Source organism: Amborella trichopoda, chromosome 9, assembly GCF_054954075.1.
Source record: "Amborella trichopoda isolate Santa Cruz 75 chromosome 9, AtrichopodaSantaCruz75HAP2 v2.0, whole genome shotgun sequence".
NCBI classification, from domain to species: domain Eukaryota; kingdom Viridiplantae; phylum Streptophyta; class Magnoliopsida; order Amborellales; family Amborellaceae; genus Amborella; species Amborella trichopoda.
The window spans coordinates 13,792,250-13,813,720 of record NC_142344.1 but is presented as its reverse complement, the minus strand read 5'-3'; the positions used below and the strand labels follow the sequence as shown (position 1 = coordinate 13,813,720).

Below are 21,471 nucleotides of genomic sequence, written 5' to 3'. Positions count from 1 at the left end.
GCGAGCGTGCCCCTGGAACCGCCCGGTTCTAGAGTGGAACCGTCGGTTCCCATCCGGTTGCGCCCAGTTCTAGGGTGGAACCGCCGGTTCTCATCCAGTTCAGCCCGGTTCACTCACGTAACACATGACACGTACGTGCGAGCGTGTCGCACGCACACTCACACGTGCACACGAGTGTCCGAGCACACGTGCGAGCGTGCCCCACACACTCTCACACGTGCACACGTGAGAGCGTGCCCTACGCACACATGCAAGCGTGCCCCACGCACACTCAGAAGTGCACACGTGCGAGCGTGCCCCCACGCACACTCACATGTGCACACGTGCGAGCATGCCCCACGCACCCTCACACGTGCACACGTGTGTCCGAGCGCACATGCGAATGTGCCTCACGCACACATGTGCGTTCGAGGTTGCCTTAATATTTTTAAACACATTTTATAATTCATATTGCATAAATATTTATATACCAAATTTGAATACCTATATTTCGATGTGGGATAATTCCCAAACATCATTACATGAAAACGAAATGTAAATATAGTCTATTAATCAGCAATTTATAATCACATGTAGTTAGATGGTTTGATGGTTATGATTTTGAATTTTTTACTTGAGGTCTCAAGGTCGAATCCCCTTAGGCACCCCCTTGGGCATGCGTTGCATTTGAATTTCCTTGGGCATGTGTTGCATTTTTATTGTGTATATAGTGGTTGGTATAAATATTTTTGTTGTTTTCGAATCCCCTTGGGCATGTGTTGCATTTTTGTTGTATATATAGTGGTTGGTATAAATATAAATATTTTTGTTGTATATATAGTGGTTGGTATAAATATAAATATTTTTGTAAATAATATAAATGACATAAATAAATGAAAAATAAAAAAGTTAATTTTTTATATAACCGTTAATTTTTGTTGTATATAGTGGTATAATTATGTTTGTAAATAATATGAAAGGTATAAAAAAAATAAAAATAAAAAGTTTATTCTATTTGAAATCTCTATCTTTCTACTAACAATCTCATTTACTAAATTTATTATAGAAATCTAAAAAAATAAATTTTTGAAAAATTGAAGTGTTATTTCCAAAATTTGTACATATTTTATTAATTTTTTCATTGATAACCAAATGTTTTATTTTATTTATGAATTTTTACATTATAAATCATATAATGTACTATTTTTCTTACAGTTTTCAATAATACATTTTAAATTAGATAATATTATAAAATATTTTTAATTTATTATTATTTGTCTAATAAAATAATTATAAAATGTAAACTAATAATTATAATTTCAGTATATAATATTATAATTAGTGAGGTTGTAATAATTTTGGTTTATAGTTAGTTAGGCTGTAATAGTTTGGGTTTTTTTAGCGAGTTAGGGTTTTTCGCCAAAACGAGATTTTAATGGTCATTCTTTCATTGATTAGTCTACTCTTTATAATAGTCCATATATAATTATATATTTTATCCATGATAATTCTATGATTTTTCTTTTATGTGATACAAATTTAATAGTTAAAATAAATTTATACAGGGAAAGAACATCTCAATATTCACAAAATGATAAAAAAAATTAAAGTTAATAATGTAGTACGCTCATTTTTTATTGGATTCCTAAAAAAAAATATTTATAATGAATTTTAATACTTTTTTCGGATTTTTTTGAAGCTTTAATCCGACCGATTCAGCCGATTCCCGATCCGGATCGCCGATTCGCCGATTCGGATCGGTTTTTGAGGTGCCCAATCCAGGTCACCGATCGGTTTTTTAAACCATTGGTACAGACGATAGGGACTACTAATAAATCGGTTTACTATAAAATCGAAAATAAATTATTTTTATTTTAAAAATCGGTTGAAAAAATCGAATAAAAAATACATATAGGCAAAAATACTTCATGTAAAAATATCGCCAATATATCGGGCTAAGTTCAAAAAATCGTAGTCAAAAAATCAGATAAGTTAAAACATTCGATATTTTGAAATTCTTAAAAATAAAAGTTATATCAATGCCATCAATAACTAATCCATCCATAAGAACTTTACTAGACTAATATAATTAAGTCAATTACTTTAGATGTCTCATTACTATTATTCAATCATCCAATATTAAATACATAATTAACTACAAATATTCAAAATTAAGCATAAGACATGGTAGAGTCAAAAGAAAAGTTAGGAGTTTGGGAATATGTAATCCCCAAGTCACGTAGCCATACACCATCATCATCAAGTTGAGATGTGTCATCATTTTCAGCCTCTTTGGAAACTGCTTCTAGCAATGAACCAAGTTGTTCAAGATTAATTGCATTACAATATCAAATTTCATTTTCACACGATGCAGTCTTCATCTTCGAGTACGCTCGTATGTAAACCAAGTTGGTTAACATAGTTGGTGTCAATATATTCATTTTTTTTGTTTAAGTTACTGCACTCTAATTTCTTTCGCATGTTGATGAGTTACATGGTTGGCTCAAAATTCGAATGGCAACCCTTCAAACCAGTGGAATGCTTTTTGCACATACTTCCCACCAACTCTTACATAATGGGAAATTTTTAGGCACAAACTCAAGATACAATTAAAAGTGGGATAGAATTTATTTTCTTAAAATACTGAAAAATAAATAATATAAGAAGATACAAAAAACTAATAATCAATAATATACTTACGAGGATGAGCTATTGACAATAATCCCAATGCAATACCATCAAATATATTTCAATCCCGCATGTGGTACTTCAACAACTTTAAAAATAATATAGTTTATGTTCTGCTGGATCATTGAATTTGAAATCAAGATAAAGCCAGCCTTCACTTCAGGATTATCAAGTTTAACAAACTCACCATATATTAAAGTTGGATTAAGAAATGCGGCACCAACATGAATGGGGTGAATTATATTTTCCTTTCGTCTTTTTTCAAATATCTTCACTAATTCAAGATACATAAATTCATTGCTATTGCAATTTCTCTTTAGTGTTACCCTTGCCCTTTCTTTGCTTCATATAAATATCCTATGATTGACCCCTCATTCTTACCCAAATGAAAGCACATTGATAAGATATGTCAATGAAGTGATTGTATCTGTCGCATCATTAGACAATTTGGACCTTTGAATTATTTATGTGATTTTTGTATTATTTTTATTTTTACTATAATTCATAGCTCTCCAATCAGATGATGTAACCATCACTCTCAAACCCTATTCTACTTGCGATGCAGATTGAACCATAGAACCGTAAATGAGAAAATGGTTTCGGGTTAGGGTTTATAAGGTTCGATAGTATTATGGCATTTTGAGTGCCATGATAAAAATTCAACTTCTTACGATAATAAAAATGATGTATAATATGATTAGGCTGTATGATACTTAAAATACCGTAATATTACTTCAAGTTATTATAGTATTTGAAATACCATATAAAATGCGATGTATATTACGGTAATATGACTACGGGGAAAGGTATTTGGATAAAAAAAAAAGCCGAAACTGAAAAAATATGGTATAGACGAAGTTTATAAAAGTTGAACTTTTTTTTTTTTCGATTAAACTAAAATTAAAGTATATTTTTGATAATTTTCCCATAAATTTTAACCGAAACAAGAGTTTCTCGATCTTTTTATTTTTTAATTCCCCCAGTCCAAAAGCTTTCACAAAACGGGATTTCGTCACGTGAAAAAGAGGGAGGGGCGCTTTCCATTGGCATATTCTAAGCCAAACGATTTCCTACTCCTGCAAGATTATACTATCAATTTACTTCCTCGTGTGTAACACATGCTAGCAATACCTTCTAGATTTTAAATTTGTAAATGTAATGTTTACAACTAATAAACTCATCTCAAAAAAGTAAACTTTGAAATAAACTTTTTATGTACTAAAAAAATAAAGAAATCGATATTGAATAGATACCGTCCAAATTTTTAACAGCTAGATCTAAGTATTAGAAACCTCAAAATTAAATATTTTTATTTTAAAAATAATCTTATAGTTGTTATGTGATTTTTAAAATTTTAAACAAAAATTATCATCATTTTAGCATTTTTTCAATTAATTAGAGTCAGCTATATGAATCATAGTTCTCTATTGATATCTATTAAGGGTGTGGTTTCTATAAGGTTGCAACATTAAACAATCCAATTAAGATGCACATTCAAATTTGGTCATAACATATAATTTTGATGTAAAATATCCTCAGGATTATCTCGAAATCAATTTTCACATCTAATTATAAATTTTAAAACTAAAAGAGTAGTTAAAATCAAGTAGATCTATAAATGTGTGAAAATTTTGAAAATAGACGGTCTAAATAATGTGTAATAAGATGAAATATTTATCAGATTCAATATCTTTTTTTCTTTCATGATCATACATCTCAATATCGAGATGCTCAATTAGATGGTTTTTTAATGGAAAAATGATCCTATGGGACCCTCCCCTATACATGTGTGTAGGACCCCAAATGATCATCCTTAAATAGAAAAATCAAGTTCTATACCGTGTGATAGTTTTTATAGAGATCTGTACCAACTTTAATAGTGATCATTTGAGATCCTACACATATAAGTGGGAGAGGGTCTTACATGATCATTACCGTTTATAATATTAAAACAACATTTTCCAATTGATTTTTGAGGGGCATAAGAATTCCATATTTTAAGGTTGCTACCTGATATAAAATTTTTCCATCAAAATACGGAGCCTATTGTACGTGTTAGTATTTTAAATTTGTTTTATTACTTATAAAGTTTTTTTGTTACCGTTTATAAGGATTCGGGTTGTCGTCTGAAAAGGAGAGCGTGGAGGGCTTTTCATTCCAGATTGACTATCAATGTAAACGAGAGAAAAACTAGAAAGAGAAGAGAATGCCGGAGGTTATTCTTCACATCTACGATGTTACAAACAGTGGTTCTGCTAAGACCAACAACACCATTGTCAACATCAATAAGATCTTCAAGGATGGTATTGGCTTAGGAGGCATCTTTCATAGTGCTGTTCAGGTTGTTTCTGAAACTTTTTTTCTTGGTTTTGCTCCTTGTCGAATTTTAATTTGGAAAGGATTTCTTTTAATAAATCGGGGTTACTTTTGCATGAAAATTTGGTTATTTTCTCATGTCTTTTCTGATCCATGAGAGTTGGATTCAGTTTGAGTTTGTTTTCCTTATGAAATCTGTATCCTGGTCGATTCCTCCTAATGTAACTGTCTTCTTATTTTTTTTTTCTTTTGAAATTTATGGAATCTGGGTTTATATGATTGTTCGCATTTTGGGTATGCGTTGTTCTGTAAATATTTGAGGTTTCTTGTGATCATTGTTGAAGTTGAATGTATTGTTTCTTTTGAGTTACATATATATTTTCTGCTTTATTTGCCTTTATTTTGGTTTAGTTGAGTTGGGTTTTCATTGAAATGATCTAGATTAGTTGGGATTGTCAGATGTGAAGACACTTCCTGGCTCTCTAGAAATGGGTATATTTTATTTGAATTGTTTGTTAAATGGTGTATTGTGTTATTTTCCTGTACTTGCAATGTTAGTGCTTTTGTGGGATTTTATTTTTGTATGTGTTGATCTATCTGCATGTACATTAACTGGACCTTTTTAGATTTTTTTTTAATACATTTAGTGGCTCACTATTTTGCTGTCTGTTGTGATTAGAATGTTTGTACTGCCCATGGAGAACAGACTGTGATATGAGTTTTTCATATGCAACTCGTGGCAAAGGATCTGTATTGCGATTCACATGCCTGCCCTGAAATTTGGATACATGAAACTAGGCTAAAAAAAAAAATGCCTTGGGCTAGGAAACTTTGTGCCGTGTCCTCAAACATGTGCTCAAAAAACAATCCTGCAGGAAACTTGGCAAGCCAGATTTTGCCTAGGTTTACCCCCGAGGCCTTCATAAGGCGTATGTAACCACCCAAGACTGATGGCACTCCTTCTAGACTACGAGTTCCCTTCCTTCCACTTGATTTTGAGTGAAAAGGTTGCAGGCAAGGTGTTTTAGGTTGCATGCGCTTCATCCCTTTTGGATCTCTCTCACAAAGCATATTGAAGAACTCTTAGTGCATCGCACAACCCCCATAGGCATGCATCACCTTCTCTCCCTCTTTCTCTAACCAAAACCCTCAAGGAGGAAGACATACCTCTTTATTTTGGGTGAAGAAAACAATCATGGAGTTGCAAGTTGTAGGGTTTCTTCTATCTTACTTCAATCTCTCAAACAAGGAGGTCGAAGGTTATAAACATTTTTCTCTTTTAGAACCTAAAAACTTGATTTTTTTAATGGCTCTCTTTCTATTTTCCCTGCCTCCCACATGACCTAGGCCTAGGTTTCCACATGGTGAGCTCTTTCTATAAGTTAGAGATGCATTTATACCATAAAGGGGTGAGATCCCCCTTATATATTGCATTCTAGTGAAAAAATGGATAAGAAGGGGACTTGTCTTCTAATTCTAATGGTAAATTCATGTTGTTAGAGAGCTAAACCCATCATGAACTAATGGTAGATAATGCACGATTATGCCTAGGAGGATTCCTAGTTCCAACACTGTTCTAGCCCTAGGTGGAGTCCAATTGGATCTTCCATAGGACTCTAGATTTAGTTGGTTTTTTAATAACTAACTCCAACTAGAAAGAGATTTCCCACCTTAAATCTAACTCCTAACAACCTAGGTTTGACTTAACTTGGATTTCATTGATTCAAGTCACATAACGATACCAAATTGGATTCCCACTAGGATGTCTAGTGGCCTGCACTTTTTGGTCCTTTGACCAGCCACGTGGTACCCATAGATAGCTAGTGGGGGTCCATGCTGGTCAACAAGCCAAACCATGTGGGTGACATAGACACAAAACACATGAGAAATCTAGGCCTAACATGTGGGAAATATTCTCCAAGGCAGTCTCCTTTGTTAACAAATTATTAATTCCGGGAATACCCGATCTATAAAATATAATGCAAAAAGTTTTTATCCCCGTTGGAGCATACTGTCCATTGACTCCCTCGGGTAAAACCCCATCTAGGATTAATTTTAGGACAACAAACTTTGGGGACGTAACCTCTTCAGCCCATGATTAACCTTACTAAAATTTCCGAGTTTTACCCTCTATGTACTTGGAAAAAATAATGTCTCATGATTGAATAGAGACCGTCCAATTTATAGATGGTAAGATCCAAGTGTTAGAAAAATTAGAATTCAAATTTTTTCTTTTGAGAATAATCATCTAGTACTTTTAGGTGGTTCGCAAAATTTCAGATTGAAAAAAAATCTCCCATGCAAATTTTTTGACCGAGAAAGTAGATCTACACTATGCTTGTGCGGGAGCATAGTCTATGTGCTGAAATATAATATTTCTTACAAATAGATCCTTATTTGAAATATGAAATTCACTGAACAAAGCCAAATTGGCTAAGTATAGAATTAAAAGTCATTAATTTTATCACCAACACTTAAAAGATTCCCTTTTAAGAACCTTAGAAGAGTTTACACTGAAACTAGATCTACCCTGCTCTCCATTGGCTACTCTATGCCACATCAGGACTTCAAACCAACTCAACATACTCATGACCCGCAAATACTCCCATGCAAGGGGATCGGATTGGCTTGTCAAAGATGGTCAAGGCATAAAAGTGCCACACTCCACAAGTATCTAGCGTTTTTAGATATTCTCCTAAGGAGAAGTTAAGAGTCTGATGTATTGACTTAAAAACAGCTGCACATGGGTGTCTAGGGGAGCTCTCTCAGGTGACATGCATTCTAACGGTCACACAGACCCAATAAAACTCAAGGATCACACAACTATGAGGTATTTAGCAGTACACATGCTATTTAGGATTCCATTTGGAAGATTTTCATGCACTTGTCCTCACAAGCCCCTAAACATCCTACATTGCAAAATCCAACAAACACATCCACCCTAGATGTAGCTGGTTTATATAGGGTACTCGTGGACCCTCTTCAGCATCGCGCATCATGGGACCAAACATAACCAGCTTACGGTACGGATACACTCATCTAGCTAAGGCCTATTCTTACGACAAGGAGAGAGTGATGGAGCACACGTGTCCCGTATAGAGCCCAACTCACTACTCATGCTTTGCTCTAGGTACACAACTAGACGTCACTTTCACTCAAATTGAGCGTAATCCACAAATGTTAAAGCATAAGGCCACATGCATGGAGAAACATAAGAGAGCTTTAGGCTAAGACTAAGTGTACATGCATTTAAAGTCTAGACATCTTATGGTTGAGAACTCTATTGTGATGACTATTGGACTTTGGTCCTAAAGTCATAGATCACCATCAAATACATTACCTTGAAGTATTTGGCTATGAGGCGCTAAAAAACAGTTAAGAGCGCAAGCGATTATGTATCAGCAAATTGTTTTCAAATCCTCATTGTTCATTTGAAATTTCTTATGTAAATATGCTATTGTCCCTGATGCACCCAACAAAGAAGTGAATCCTTCTCAATGGATGTCTTGTTTCAATCTCCTTGACATCCGTGTCCTGTGAAATTTTAGGGTGACAAATTTAAGCGTTTCTAAAAGAAACTCTGAAGAAGCTTCTTCGCTGTCTACAAACTGCAATTATTATTACTATTAATAGTATTATCATTATAGCTATACAATAGCAAGTAAATATGGATGTCATTTTTACTCCATACAAATTGTGGCACATAGATCCTTAGGGGAGTCACAATATAGGTGGGGCAACATGCATAGGAGTTACAACCATTATGCATAACTGTTATAGTTGGAAATGACCCAATATGTAATTGTTATAGCACGAAAATCACCCATGTTTCCATAACGGACATGAGGCCCATGCATGTTTCTCTAATGGACGTGTCGCCCATAGCAGTCACTACACTCCCCCTCCAGCTGGAGCATATATATCAGCTTGCCCAAAGTATCCTTTCGTCGAACTCTATTAGAAGCCTCGATAAGTATGTATGGCGGCTGATTCTTGGCATATTGTCTTTGAAGGGACCGTTTCTCTGATGAAGTGATAGATGACCTTATATGCTTGGTTCTTTCATAAAATACAGGATTTGAGCCAATATAAATTGCTGCATGATTATCGCAATGTGGAGGAATAAGAGCTGATACATTAACACCAATTTCTTGAATTAGAGAATGGAGCCAAATTATTTCACATGTGGCACTTGCCATTCCTCGATACTCAAGTTCTACTAAAGATCGAGCTACAACACTCTACTTCGTAACCTTCTAGGTGACTAAATTACCATCCATTGTCATAAAGCAGTCACTGGTAGATCATTAATGAAGATAACATCTGGCCTAATCTGCATTGCTGAAATCTTGTACATCAAGGTGACCGTGACTGATATACAGTAGCCGTCTCCTTGGAGTAGATTTTAAATATTGTAAAATGCGATAAACGGTAGCCAAGTGATGGGAGCACTGTGCGTGCGCAAACTGGCTTGCCACGCTTACAACATATGCAATGTTTGGTTGTGTGACAATCAAATAAGTAAGTCTATTCATTAATCTCTAATATACATCAGGGTTCTTTAGGCTCTCTGACTGCTGATCATACAGTTTGTGATTAACCTCTACGGGAAATTCTGCTGGTTTGGCTCCAAGCATTCCTGTGTCGTTGAGGAGATCAAGAGTATACTTCCTTTGAGACAAAAAATAATTCCTTACTTAGCCCTAGCCACATCCAAGGAAGTATTTCGATGGACCAATATCCTTGATGTCAAAAACACCCGCAAGAAATATTCCACTTTTTGATTCTCATGTTCAGTATTTCCTATGAGTACTATGTCATCCACATACACTATTAGTATTGTGGTAGAACAAGAATCTCTTTAACAAATTCAGAATGATCAGACACTTCTTTGAAATCCAAATTGATTGCCATACTGAATTCTTGAACTAAACCCAAGGTGATTGTTTCAGTCTACCCTTGAGGATGAAACCCAGGTGGTAATGCCATATACCCTCTTACAGATCTCCATGAAAAACAGATTCTGGTGGGTTGTCCATTTCCTATTTATTGCAATAGATAAAAGTACATGTACTGATTTCAATTTTGTTGCAGGAGCAAAAGCCTTTTTATAGTCAAGCCCATATAACTGTGTGAAACCCTTAGCCCCCAGACAATATGTCTATCAATCAAACCATCTGGTTTGTGCTTCAGGGTATACACCCATCTTACATGTCGTCCTTCTGGCGATCAATTACATCCCAATTTACTGCTTCTCTAAGGCAATCATTTCCTCAATCATGGTTGCTGTCATTGCAAATGAGCCAATGCATCTACACCCTTGGTGGGAATAGGAACAAAGGAAGTAGAGAAAATATATGCATGAAAGGAAGGTGAAAGCGAAACATAAGACACAAACTTACTGATCGGATGAGAAGTCCCTTTTCTTTTTTCCCCTCCTTACAACAATAGGTATATTGAGTATAAGGGTAGAAGGAGAAGAAGTACCTGACGCATCAACGAGTATGGGTTGATTGGTTACATCAGACTTTCCCTTGTTTTTTCAGGTGTACACATTCAACTGTTTCTTAGTAGATTCCACGTTTTCCTTGGTTGGATTATTGGAACGATTTGTGATCATTGAAAGAGGAATATGATTGTTTGGTGGCGTAGTGGATATCGAATCTCTTCAGGAAGAAAGAGATTACATATTATCAAAAAGGTAATATCTTTTGAGACATATTTCCTTTTACTTTCCGAACAAGAACACGTATCCTTTTTGAGAGTTTCGAGTATTGGAACTGTCTTGATCATTGAAAGAGGAATAGGATTGTCTAGTGACATAATGGACATCGAATCTCTTTAGGAAGAAACAAAGTTATATTCTCAAAGAAAGGTAATATCCTTTGAGACATATTTCCTTTTAGTTCCCTTTTGAGAGTTTGAGTATTCTAGAAATGCACATCTAGTAGATTGAGGTCCTAATTTGTTCCTAGCTGGTCTAAGGTATTGCACAAAGCATACACAACCAAACTTTTTTGGTGGAAAAGAAAACAAAGGAACTATATGGTGGAGAATTTTGAAAGGATAAACACCATAGAGAATAGGTATGGGCATTCTATTGATCATATAAGCAGCGGTAAGAATTGCGCATCCTATTATGTCTTAGGTACCATCACTCCTATTAAGGTGCCTCTCACCACTTCTAACAAGTGTCTATTTTTCTGTTCTACCATACCGTTATGTTATGGTGTATAGGAACATGTTGTTTGAGTTTCTGTACCATGTTCAAGAAAATAAATTGTGAAGCCATTTTATAGATCCTCTGGTGCATTATCATAACAGAAAATTTTAAGTTGGGTCTCAAATTGGGTTCGAACCAGGGTTTGAAAACTCAGCTGTCCGGTTCGACTCGGTTATCGGCAGACCCCTTGCTGGTTCCACTACAATATCGGGAATTGCCCGTGTCTAGAGAGAACCGGGCGATTCCCAATAGTGAATCGTTGAGTCTCAACAGTGACTCGTCCAAGAACACGGGCTGCATAGTGTTCTTCACGATTTTCATGGTTTTTTGTCATTTTTTTTATCATTTTTCATCTTTTACAGCTTTATAATCGAATCATGCAAGCTTTATTTTAAATTTTTCAGCCATTTCAGTCAATAAAAGGTAGTAAAAGTCACCGATTTTGATCAAAAAAATTTGGATATGTGAAGAACCCTAAAAACGTTTTACGGTTCCTGCATTTCTTTGATTTCAAGCAAAAGAGGGCATCATTTTTTGTAAAATCTGAGGGTTATTGATTGGAAGAGTGTTGTTCAGAGGTTTTTGTTCATAATTTGTGAGTATTTTGGACGAATACATATCAAATTTGAATTTGAAGCCACGGGTGCACGAAAAACAGGTAAGAGCTACGTTTTTTTTTTTTTTCCGCCATTCTATCAAATTCACTCAATATTTTGCAAATAATATGTTAAATTTATAAGCTTTTAATTCGTTATTGTGTTGTTTATCATCACATGTATTCAATTTGATTTTATTTATTCAATTTGAGTTTGATGTTTGAGAAAAAAAGACTGATGTCTGTGAAGAAAAAATGGACTGCGTTTTTTTTTTTTTCCCCGCCATTCTATCAATTTCACTCAAAATTTTACAAATAATGTGTTAAATTTATAGGGTTTTGATTTGTTATAGTGTTGTTTATCATCACATGTATTCAATTTGTTTTTATTTATTCAATTTGAGCTTGATTTTTGAGAAAAAAAGACTGATGTTTGTGAAGAAAAAATAAACTGCGGTTTCTCTTTTTTTTCCGCAATCTATCAATTTTACTTAATATTTTGCAAATAATGTGTTAAATTTATAGGGTTTTGATTTGTTATAGTGTTGTTTATCATCACATGTATTCAATTTGAGCTTGATTTTTGAGATTGAATGACTGATGTCTGTGAAGAACTGCGTTTTTTTTTTTCCGCAATTCAATCGATTTTATGTAATATTTTGATAATAATGTGTTAATATTATAGGGCTTTGATTCCTTATAGTGTTGTTTATCAAAACATGTATTCAATTTGATGTAATTTATTTGATTTGAGGTGGATTTTTGAGTTGGAATGACTGATGTTAGGTGGGTCTGTGAAGAACTGTTTTTTTTTTTTGTTTAATTCATGATCAATTTTTTTGAAAAATCGTGATTTTCCAAAAAATTGTGATCAGTTTTTGATTATCATGAGGAATTAAACAAGATTTTTAGTTAAAAAAATTGCATGCTGATAGATTATTTATGCAAAAAAATACATGTTATTATATTTTTAATGCAAAACTGTATTTTTTAATTTGTTGTTAATGCAAAAAAATACATTAACAAATACGTGCTGGTAAACTGTATTATTTTTAATGCAGTTTTGCATTAAAAATGTATTTTTAATTTTTAAAATTTTTAATGCAAAAAATACATGTTGTTAAACTGTATTATCATGAGGAATTAAAGTGAATATCATTGTAAACAAATCGTGGTATGTATGATAATTATATTATCTTGCATTTTTCAATTTTATTATTAAATTTTTAATTAAAAAAATGTATGTTCTTGATAATTGAGTTGTAGCCATGTTTGGAGCTTGCATTTTTTATTATATTATCTTGCATATTTTTAATTGAAATGGACGACTATTTGTGATCATTTCAATTGAGTTGGGATTGTGCCCACTATATCATTGTAAAATTTATTTGTGGCATTGTGAATGACTATATCGTTGTAAATGTTTCTTGTGTCAAATATACGTGTAGTGGCATTATGGATGACTATATTATTGTAATTTTTTTCTTGATTCTAAGTGTGACTTATACAAACTTTTTTTTTATCTATAATGTTGCATAAATATTTTTTTGTTCTCAGTAGGAACTAATTCATGTTTGTTGAAATGAAGATTTGTGACAAGTCCATATGTATTGGCATTGTGAGTTACTATACCATTGTAAATATATTTCTTATTGATACTATATCAATGTAAATTTTTTGTTCTATATGTGGTGGCTTATATAGGCTATTTTATCTATAATGTTGCATAAATAAATTATTTTTCTCAGTAGGAACTAAATTATAGTCACGTGAATTCAATCAATGGCATCAGCATGACCAAGATGAAGAACGACGTCGTCTGTCATTTTATTTTTAGATTGTATGTTACGAATTGTATGCTTTATTGTAGTCTATGTATGATGATATACTTAATCCATGATAATTCTATGTTTATCCTTTTGTGTGATGTAAATTAAATGGTAAATAGTAGTTCATGCAGGGAAAGAACATATCAATATTCGCATATTCATGCAAAGAAATGAAAATTCTTAATGGAGTACCCTCATTTCTTATTGAATTCCTAAAAAACAACATTTATGATGAATTTTAATAATTTTTTCGGATTTTTTTTAAGGTTTAATCCAACCGATTCAGTCGATTCCCGATCCAAATCCCCGATTCGCCAATCCGGATGGGTTTTTGAGATGCCCAATCCGGATCACCGATCCACTTTTTAAACCACTGGTTTGAACCATTTTTATGAAATATTTTAAGTATTAAAGGTGCTTTATCTTTACTTTTTATAAGATAGATCCTAGTATACCGAGAGTTAGTCCTCAATGAATGAGATAAGATCGTCATCCAAATACAAAAGTAAGCAGAGGCGGCCCCCAAACATCAGAATGAACAAGATGAAATGGCTTAGTGCTTTTATTTTCACTAGAAACAAAAGTGCTTATACAATGATAGGTCTCACCTTTTAGCAGAGGACCACTCAAAGAAACAAATTTATTTAGAAACAATAATTTTAAGGATTTCAGAGACGTGGCCTATGCAGGTGTGCCACAAGAATACCTGCTCATCGTTGGAAATATAGCATATCAAGGCCTAAATTCCAGTAGTCTCGCATTCAGTGGGAGCGATTGAGAGATTGAAATCTTGGCGTCTTGCGAAATGGAGCCCAGATTCTTTTACCCCGAGTACGCATGAGGCATCTAGAGTTTATGTGTTGAGAAAGCAATTTCTCAAGGAGATGTGAGGGTCATCTCCTAGTCAAGAGTTTATAGGTTAGTCTCATGTTTAGCTACAATCGGCCAGGGTTTGGAGAATCCAAATGAGAAAAATAGAATCCGAGTACTTATTGAGTATTCGTCCTGTATGAAATGGTCAAGACTTATGGGACATAAGTCCGTATCCTGTCACGAGACCATTGCATGGCATGTGCATTTTCATTTCGTACGGGAAGCCACTCTTCCAAATGCATTGTCCGAGTTTGGAAGAGCCAGTGCACATGTGCTTTGAGAGGACCCTTGTAATTGAGTTGGATCATGTCCCACAGGGGTACATCTGTAATCCATTGAGAGCCGAATGATCGAAAGTTTTGGCTCAACGGGTTTGATATGGCCAATTATGTGTCGCTGCTTTAGACTGTAGAACATAAGTCTATTGGGTCGATTTGAGACTCTGCGGAACATCATTCGGGACTAGCCCAATGGAGTACTCCGATACCTATAGGTATTAGCCTGAGATCTCACTATACCTTTTCTCCGATTTTATAAAGATGAGAAAAACCTAATAATTCCTCAAAAAACCTTAAATATTTATTGTGAATTTTAGAGAATTTTTTATAATTTTATTTGCTAAAAAAATAGGGGCTTTCATATTGTTTGGCTCAAATTCCACTTTAGTCCTGATCTCGTAGTGCCATGTGGCGTCCGAGTGGCCATAGGGCTGCCACATGGCACCCCACACCTCACTTTAGGATCACCGTCCAGTTGGGCATTGATCCCTAGGCAGGGGACTAGATTAGCATTTGGTTGCTTGTTTTATAAGGGGTTGTGTTATGGTGTCTTGTTATATATTGTTATATTTTGTTATATAATGTTATAAATTAAGGCCTTTTTTATCACATGTCTTAATTAAACTCACACATGGGTCATGCATGGCATATGTGAAGTTTAATTAATTTATTTATTTGATATTAAAAAGAAAATGCATTTTCAAATTTGAGTTGAAAAATATCTTCACACTCGTGTGAAGAGGATGTTATCTTTAAATTGATTGGTTTGAAATTTTAGATCTACAAAGTGATTAGCTTTGATAAAGAAGAATATCTCCACATGTGTGAGCTTTGCCAATTACTTCTTTGCCTTTTGGCCTTTGTGGTTATCTACTCTAATACATTATTAAAAAAACTAAGGGTATTTTTGTAAGGCCATATTGGATACAATTAGAACAAAAACATGGGTCAAAAGACAAAATGGTAGAGTGGCATAACTTAGGGTTAGGGTGAGTGATAATGGTGTGAAATCCCATTCTTTCATCCTAGTGGTTGGATGGGGATGGGTGGCTAGGTACATTAGCCTCTCATGTGCCTTTGGATTAGTGCATCAAAGGTGTTGATTGAATCCAAAGTTACACCCATGTTATAAACGCACATCATGAGATCTTTAACCCTAACTATCTCAACTCTTGAACCATTTTGAAAAATTGTTGTTCCCCTCCCTCTTCTAAGGTTTTGTGAGAGAAAATTGAAGAGAGAGCTTTTAAAGTTCCATTAATGGTGATCTTGATGGTGGTCCTTCTTTCTTATGCTTAAGTCCATAGTGTGCATTTATCAAGGTAAACTGCATTGAATTTTCTTTTTTCATAAGATCATATCCTTGGCATCTATAGTTGCTGGAGTTTTGAACTTAGAAAAGTTTCATTGATCTTAGAATCCCCATTTGATCATCTTTTTCATCATGCTTATTCATAATGTGGTCCTTCATGAGTTATATAGCCTATATGCATGAGAATCCATGATCATGCATACTATCCATTAATTACTTTGCTTCAAACCCATCAAATAATTTAATATCAAAGTGTCACTCCATTTTCAGAACATTTTCATCACGTTTTTACCTATGGGAGTTCATAATCTTTCCATACGAGATTGTTTTGGTGGTCCGAGGGACCACCGTGTGTAGTTTGGCAATAACTCTCTTGTTTTTTATCTTATTCGATTCAAACTTTTTGCATTATGTTTTGGATGATAATGCATGTGTTGAGATCTTAAGAAGTGATTTTAAGGTGTGTAATTTCTTCCCATTTGGATTGGACACTCTTGTGAGATTGAACTACTTTTGTACAATCCAAAGCGACAAAATTAAGTCCTTATAGGACCTGATTGCGTGGCCCGGCACAAGGGGTTCGAAACATGGCTTCCCTATTTTAATTTGGCATTCTAATTCCTTGTTTAGTTGATTTTATTTTTTAGAATTTAGTTTAGATTAGTTGCATGATGTATTTAAGCTTTGGGATATAGTCTATGAAAGTGTAATTCATGAGCTAGTCTTGCTTTATATGTAATTGCCCCATACAGGATTGGTATTTGAGTTTATTTACAGTGGTTATACAAGGCTAGAAATGTTTGTAATTGTTATGTAAAAGGATTGTAACTTATTCACTTAGCTTGGTTTTTAACAAGTGGCTTGTTGAAGGTGTCCATTTTGCCTTGTTTTTTGGCTTGGAAATTTGCTCTAGCCTTTGTATCCACTTTCACTCATAACTTTTAGACTTGGAGTTGGGATCGATAGAACTGTAGAAGTGCATCCCGTGTTGAACAGGTACAGCCTATTGTCTTTACGACCACCGCCATTTGTCTTGTTTATAGATCTTGAAAACACAATGTGAGGGAGAGTATGTGATGCAACAGGTACAACCTATTGTCTTTACGACCACCGCCAATTATCTTATTTCTAGATCTTGAAAACACAATGTGAGGGATAGTATGTGATGTTGCAGTTTAGTTTTTTTTGTTAGACTGCTAACAGAGAGAAGATTAGAAGGAAATGAAGGCAAACATACTAGAGAGGGTAGGGACAAGGATTATGAAAGTTTATATGTTTCACTCCCATAGGCACTAGACATGGATCCATAAGCAAGTTTAACTTCACTAGAAGCAGAAGAAAAGGGCTAGAAACGAACTTTCTTACTGATCATCTGATTAGTAGCCCTGGAATCAATGATCTAGGATATAAAGGAGGTGGAGTTGGAGGCATAGTTTGCAGTTGCATATGTATCTGGATGCCCTACCAGTTTCTTAGAGCTGAGTGAGTCCTTGAGAGCAATCAACTGGTGTTGATCTTTGATGGCCTAATCTCTTGGATCGAATACATTGATTTATGACATTTTTCTTCTCTCTCGAACGCGAGACCCTAAATTTTTTCATGGTACTAATCCCTTAGTTTCAAAGTTTACAAAGACCCATTTTTTTGGTTTGTTTGGGCAAAGAAAGGTATGGAGTATATTATGTAGTTTGTGTGGAGTAAAAAAAAAAAAAGCTATAGGGTTTTTTTTGCTGGATATAGAAAGAGTTTAGGACAGAACTTACTTATTGGTAAAAGAAAAGTGAGATGATCTTGCTGGGAATATGAGGTTGCTAGAAATGAGATGATTTTGGTGGAAATGTTGTACTTGAGGTTGGTAAAGGAAAGTGAGATGATCTTCCTAAGGAAATTTATACTTGAGGTTGGTAAAGGAAAATGAGATGATTTTGCTGGAAATGAGTTTGCTGATACACTTCAACTTCAAGCCCGAGAAGAAGGAAAAAATCTTGATTCTAGGGTGTTGAAAGTGATAGATATCCTAGGGTTTCAAGCCTTGCTCTAATACCATGTTAAGATTGAGCGAGAAAGAGAGAGAGGGAGAGAGTAATATTCAAGCACAATATAAGATACTACAGATGTATTTTTACTCGTATACAAATAGTGAGGCAATTTGCTCTATATATATATACCCATAGATCCCTATGGGATTGTTATGATATAGATAGGTCAACATGCATAGGAGTTACAATTGTTATGCGTAACTGTTACAACAGGAATCACCCGAATATGGTAACTGTTACAGCAGGAAGATTTCCCCAATATGATAGCTATTACAGCAGGAAAATATTGAAATATCGTAGAGTATTATACACATTATCACCACATGCATGTTTCTACAATATGCACAAGGCCCATACCAGCCCATAACAGTCACTACAATTATTATTATTATATTTGATAGATAATAGAGTCAATTACTTAGTGAGAGGTGTACATCAAGTTGCATAGACAAAACACAGATTTGTACAGGGAGAAAGGAGAAGGTGGCGGAGGGAAGGGAAGACAGATAGAAAGAAGGAGTGCCCCCACCCCCGGGGGGGGGGGGGGGGGGGGGGGGGGGGGGGGGGGGAGGTTCTGTGTGTTGAAAAGTCAAGGAAGTTATCTAGATAAGTAGATAACCCTTTGCATGTGTCAACCAATTATTTTTTTTTTAACCAATAGTTCACTGGGGCTAATGCATATCTTGGGCTCTTATCTATGTTCTTATCAATCCTTCTTACTCATTCTTGATTTACAGTTATGTAATCTTGTCAAAACATTACTAATTGAGACGAATACCATTGGTTAATTGTATGTAATGCACATGTTTAGGTTTCAGTTTGATTCTTATTGCAATTCATCTTTCTCCAAATCAGCAAGCAAATTGAATTAATCACCTATACTAGCAATTACCTTTATGAAGTGATGCTTTAAATCCTAACAGATACCAAATATGCTGGGGTAATAAAAGATCTGCACGCCGCATTCTTCTCCATTTGCCTTGTCTTGTGTTTTGTGTAGTTCCTTCCTGGACTTCTTTGGTGTTAGTTAATTTATACTTAATTTAGTCTTTGCAGTTGTGGATTCTTTGCTTCATTGCCACTATTTGGTATTTCTATAACAGGTCGAATAATAAAGTATTTACTGGATCATGGTCCTAATTTTTTTCATCATGCTTCTACCTCCCTGTTTTGGTCTTGGAAGATTGGGGACACTAGCCACCATTGATTAGACTTGGGGGCAAGTTGCGCATAGTTATTTCTGGAAGATTAAGTGAAGTGGTGTGCTTGCGAACTGTCTCAGTTAGCAGCCCCTTGAATCGAATTTTAGTTACAGTTCTCCTGGAAACCCTAGCATAATGGGGGGGGGTTTGAGCCATTTCTGCAGTTAAGTATGGCAATGTGCAGAATTGTTTTTCAGGTCCTGCTGAGACCTGTAGTTTTTACTATGGTGGAAGCAATAGCCCTTTTAACTGCAGTTACTTTGTTTTTCAGGTTTCTTTAAAGCTAATTATAATGGAATGTTGTTTGCCTAAAATTATGAGAATGAGACAGCTTGATAGGGGCTTGCTTCTCTTGGGATATCTGTGCATTATACCTTAATCATGCTGCCGGAGTCGTCTTTCACCTTGTTCTTTGAATTTGAATACCCTTTTGTTTAAGCACACCACCATTGTAGTCCTCATACAAAACAATCACAACTGGGTTAACACAAGCACTAAAAGATGGGTGGGTGTTAATATTTGATTAGACCTTCCAACATTTATTTTCTCTCTGTTTTTATATAACAGTTTAAAAGTTTCAAAAAAAAAAAAACCGCTTCTTTTCTATCTGTGATTAGACCTTCTGATATTATCATATCAGCTTCAAAAAATTCATATTGTAGTTTACTTTCTGTCATGAATTATAATTTCTGTTTGAATATGTTACAGGTAAGCCAATCGCTCAATGGAAATTAACATAATTACAATAGGTTTAACATAAACTCTATGGTAATGAATGGATATACAATGTTTGGTTTGACATTCTAACTATTCTTAAATCTTTCTTAATCATGGGGACCTTATCCTTTGTGAAGTTAACTTTGGAGTAATGCAACTTCTCATTCAAGCTATTCTCCGGCCATTCCTCAAGAATGGGATGCTTGTGTTCATGTTACTAACTAGAGGTATTTATCATGGGACTAATTCAGGCATCTTGGTAGGCATAGCTTACCATTTCCAAAACTCAACCTGAGTTCACAAGTCACTGTATCAGGTTGATTAGTGAGCTGACCTGGTTTACTCAACCAGGTTATAAACAGAAGAAAAAACTCTACAGGCCTTTGATGGCCTAGAATGGCCTAGAAGAAACCAAATATCTGATAGGGTTTTGATTCGACCTGATGTTTATGACCCTATTTTTGTCTGGGTTGAGCTGACCCTACTGGGTCTTACAAGACCCTCCATATTGTGTCTGCAAGCTATGTTGGTGGTAGGTGCACAAATCCAAAGACTGTAAAAGTTAATGAAATGGAGGTGCAAACATTGCCTTCAAGCTTGAATTCTAATTTATTGAGAATGCCAGTATCTAGAATTATTTGATGGATTTGCTCAACTGTAATCTTGAGTCTATGCGATTGGGGGTTATTGTTACATGTACCATTGCATTTGGTGGGAAAGGAAATGTACCTGTGGTTGGATGTCAAACCATTTGTAAGAACGTACCTGTGGTTGGATGTCAAACCATTTGTAAGATGGAATTACTATCGGTCTTAAGGGTTTTGATTTGTGTAGGTTGTTACCCATTTATAGTTATTCTCCTTTTCTCGGAACATTGATTTATTTTGTATCTCTTACCTATCAAAAGAGAAGGCTTTCCTAAACTAGTTTAGAACGTAAAATTCAATTATGACATTCTTTAAATTTTTTGTCAATCCCCAACTGGGTTTGGGTAATGAAATCACATCAGGAAAGTTGAACAATAACCGTGAAATTCATCTTAGATGTCACCAGCTTGAGATGGTACTAGTAGTTTTACCTTCCTTATGAAGGTGAGTTTTTATGACTTATGAGGCAGGGATTATACTTAGATAGTGAGCACAATTCAATTAGATTGGTTCTGAATAAGCATGGTCTTTGTTTCAGATGTGAAAGTTTCTTTTTATCTGTTTGTCTTCCTCTTAATGAAGAAGCTTGTACCTTGTGTTTTCCTGATTCTTGTATGATGTCCTTCGTTGTATGTCAATTGATTGTGAATATCATGATACTTCTGTGTCAATTAATTGTCAACAAATTTGCCATATCGAATTATTGTCAACAACTTCTGTGAAAGTTGTTTTTTTATCTGTTTGTCCTCCTCTTGATGAAGAAGCTTGTACCT

The 21,471-nt window shown here is 34.8% G+C and overlaps 1 protein-coding gene across 5 annotated transcripts in view; it reads left to right on the top strand.

Moving 5' to 3' along the window:
* The first annotated feature begins 4,803 nt into the window (after nucleotides 1–4,803).
* The window catches only part of LOC18424397 (uncharacterized), a 29,834-nt gene continuing 13,166 nt past the window's right edge, over nucleotides 4,804–21,471 (top strand). For all 5 annotated transcript variants that reach the window (XR_016040139.1, XR_016040137.1, XR_016040138.1 and 2 more), the window contains exon 1: nucleotides 4,804–5,008. Coding sequence is in view for 2 of the 5 variants with exons in the window: in XM_006828984.4 (XP_006829047.1) it covers nucleotides 4,874–5,008 (135 nt within the window). In the remaining 3 variants the exon portion in view is untranslated. The remainder of the gene's footprint in view (nucleotides 5,009–21,471) is intronic.